The sequence below is a fragment of the Austrofundulus limnaeus genome, unplaced genomic scaffold (genome assembly GCF_001266775.1).
Source record: "Austrofundulus limnaeus strain Quisiro unplaced genomic scaffold, Austrofundulus_limnaeus-1.0 Scaffold563, whole genome shotgun sequence".
In the NCBI taxonomy this organism is placed as follows: Eukaryota; Metazoa; Chordata; class Actinopteri; order Cyprinodontiformes; family Rivulidae; genus Austrofundulus; species Austrofundulus limnaeus.
The window spans coordinates 251,834-254,943 of NW_013952965.1; the positions used below are offsets into that span (position 1 = coordinate 251,834).

At 43.7% G+C, this 3,110-nt stretch overlaps 1 protein-coding gene across 1 annotated transcript in view; it reads right to left on the reverse strand.

Annotated features, from left to right (window-relative positions):
- oser1 (oxidative stress responsive serine-rich 1) overlaps positions 1-1,905 on the reverse strand; it is a gene marked incomplete at its 5' end in the record, with an annotated part of 8,152 nt that extends 6,247 nt beyond the window's left edge. Inside the window, 3 exon segments of the mRNA XM_014026522.1 lie at positions 888-1,004; positions 1,156-1,265; positions 1,884-1,905. Coding sequence (XP_013881976.1) covers positions 888-1,004; positions 1,156-1,232 — 194 coding nt within the window.
- Between the last annotated feature and the right edge of the window lie 1,205 nt (positions 1,906-3,110).

Sequence of the window (3,110 nt, forward strand, 5' to 3'; positions counted from 1 at the left end):
CAAACAGAGGAAACATTGACAACAAACAGAGGAAACATTGACAACAAACAGAGGAAACATTGACAACAAACAGAGGAAACATTGACAACAACCAGAGGAAACATTGACAACAAACAGAGGAAACACTGACACCAAACAGAGGAAACATTGACACCAAACAGAGGAAACATTGACACCAAACAGAGGAAACACTGACACCAAACAGAGGAAACATTGACACCAAACAGAGGAAACATTGACACCAAACAGAGGAAACATTGACACCAAACAGAGGAAACACTGACACCAAACAGAGGAAACATTGACACCAAACAGAAGAAACATTGACAACAAACAGAGGAAACATTGACACCAAACAGAAGAAACATTGACACCAAACAGAAGAAACATTGACACCATTACAGCTGAGAACTAAACAATAACTAACTAACTAACTAAACAATAGAAACTAATGTATCACTAACATCAGCTCTGAACGTCAACTGGATGTAATCTACGACAAGCCAGGGGAGACACACAACATGGAAACAAACAGCTTCATCGCACACATGGGGAAAAATCGATCTCATGACTTATGAACCGATTTTCACAAATTTGATTAAAAATTGATACAAGTTGATGAAACAGATTTTAGAACCTACTGCTGTACGCTGGAGACGTCTTTTAGTTTAGTTTCTTCTCTGTTAAAATGATTTATAAACTACAGCCTTTGCTTCTTCCTCGTCTGTGTTTCCTCTGAACTCGTGTTTGGTCTCCAGAGACTCTCGACCAAACCGTGACTTTTTATGGTCATGTTTAAAAACCAACTTTAAGGCCTCGCTGTGTGAACCAGGTTTGTTCTGTCCTTCATGGAGCTGAAGTCAGAGCGTCGGTACGACTCCACCTACCAGTGCCAGTTGTCCTTTGGGCAGCTCAGTTTGGTTTTGGCTCCGCTGCCGTCGACACAGACCCAGGAAGCTGCTCGTGGCGTCATCGCCTCTGAAACACTCACAGCTCCTGGTAAACTGGAGGGAAGAGAGGAGTCTTTATGAAACATGAATCCATGGAGAATAAGACACAACAAAACACAGTTTAAAATGTTTCTGCTCTTCCTGTGTGGAACAACACTTTCAGCTGAGTGGAGAACATTTAGACACAACCAGTCACAGTGTTTACCTCTCAGCATCCACCCTCAGCTTCTTAAAGGCCGTCTGCAGCGTCTCCTCCTCGCAGTCTTTCCCTCCTGCCTCCATGGTGGCAGGAGGCTGCTCCGACCAGCCCCCCAGCTGTGACGCACAAAAACAGACACACAAAAACACTTCATGTAGCTTCGAACAGTCCTAAAACCAACAAACTGACAGCACCTTTTCAAAATAAAGCGCCACATTTAGGATGAAACAGAAAGGAGATGTTTCAGCTCCTTCTGTGAAATTAAACCCTGAGAGGTTTTACATCCCTGTGGAGGAGTTCTGACCCACTTGGGTTCAGGTTCTGGACCACTGCAGGACTTTCTTTTATTGACCCGATCTGTGGTGGGGCAGCTGTGGGACCATTGTTCTGCTGGAACCAGTTCGGTCCAGACTTCAGCTGTTAAAGAGACGGACTCACAACCAGAACCTCTGGTCTACAGAGGAGATCCAAACCATCATCCCTCCACCACCATGCTGACAGCTGGGACATGTTTGGTCCACAGGTCCAGTCGGTTCTGCTCAGTTTGTAAATTAAATTAAATCTTCATGTTTAACACAAACAGCAGGTAAAACAGTGATGTTACATTTACAGTCAATAATCCTCCAGAGGACCTCCCACCCTGTTAGCTCTGTTAGCATGATGAAGCTAACTGGCTAACCTGGTCTGATCGGTTCTGATCAGCTTTAAACCCGAACACTGCAGGTGGTACTCACGGTTCGGGCTGGCCTGGTCAACCCAGAGAGAGAAGAGAAGACGGAGTCAAAGAAGACTCCAAAACCTCCGGGGTGTTTTCCAAAACGGCTAACAGCTAGCTAGCTAGCTAAAGGACTGTCTCCGACACAACACGAGCCGCCACACGGGGAAAACACGACACGTTCACGGCCCAAGGACTCCCACAGAACCGCTGACGAACCAACAGCAGCTGCGAATAACAGAACCACCGAGAGCCCGGAGGTTCCGACACAACTGGGCCTTTTTCCTCTGGTCCTGCAGCTTGTTTACAGTCCAACCGTCGCAGTGACTCTGCAACAACACGGAGCTAATGACGTCACCAGGCCGAAACCAGACTGACGTCACCAAGTGGCAGCACCTAATGCGTGTATTCTGTTATAAGACCACCAGGTGGCAGATATTAATGAGTGTATTCTGTTATATGACCACCAGGTGGCAGCACCTAATGAGTGTATTCTGTTATATGACCACCAGGTGGCAGATATTACTGAGTGTATTCTGTTATATGACCACCAGGTGGCAGATATTAATGAGTGTANTATTCTGTTATATGACCACCAGGTGGCAGATATTAATGAGTGTATTCTGTTATATGACCACCAGGTGGCAGATATTAATGAGTGTATTCTGTTATGTGACCACCAGGTGGCAGCACATGTTCTGTTTTTCCTGCAGAAACTTCTTGTTTCCTCTTCAGGGTTAAAAAGTTTCTGCCTGCCCCAGAATTCTGCAGCAGGGTGTGTCGTGTTTTTCCTCAGGGGATTAAAAAGAGCAAACAGTGGGAGAACTTACAGTAAATCATCAGAGACGTTCTACCTGAAAGGAACCACAGAGAACAGCAAACAAAGGTGAAAAACTCAGGGTTGTTTATTTACTCTGATTTCTCTGGATGTCTGCTGTGATATTTACTAGATTATGAATTCACAGAATACATTGAAAAACACTGAGAATCACTTCTTGTCTACAGATGATTTGTGTTTCTCAGAAATGTGAGTTCAGTTTTTATTTAAAAAAAACTTCTGAAAATCAGTCTCGTTTAAACAGTTACTGAAATAAATGTGTTGCTGAATTACGCAAAGCCAAACAACAATATTTAAAAAATCAAATTATTTCAGCCAGTAAGAATCCAGAAATATTATGGGAAACGATGAAGTCAGTGACAGGTGAAAGTAACAATAAAACATTTAATAATTCACAAATCTCAGTAA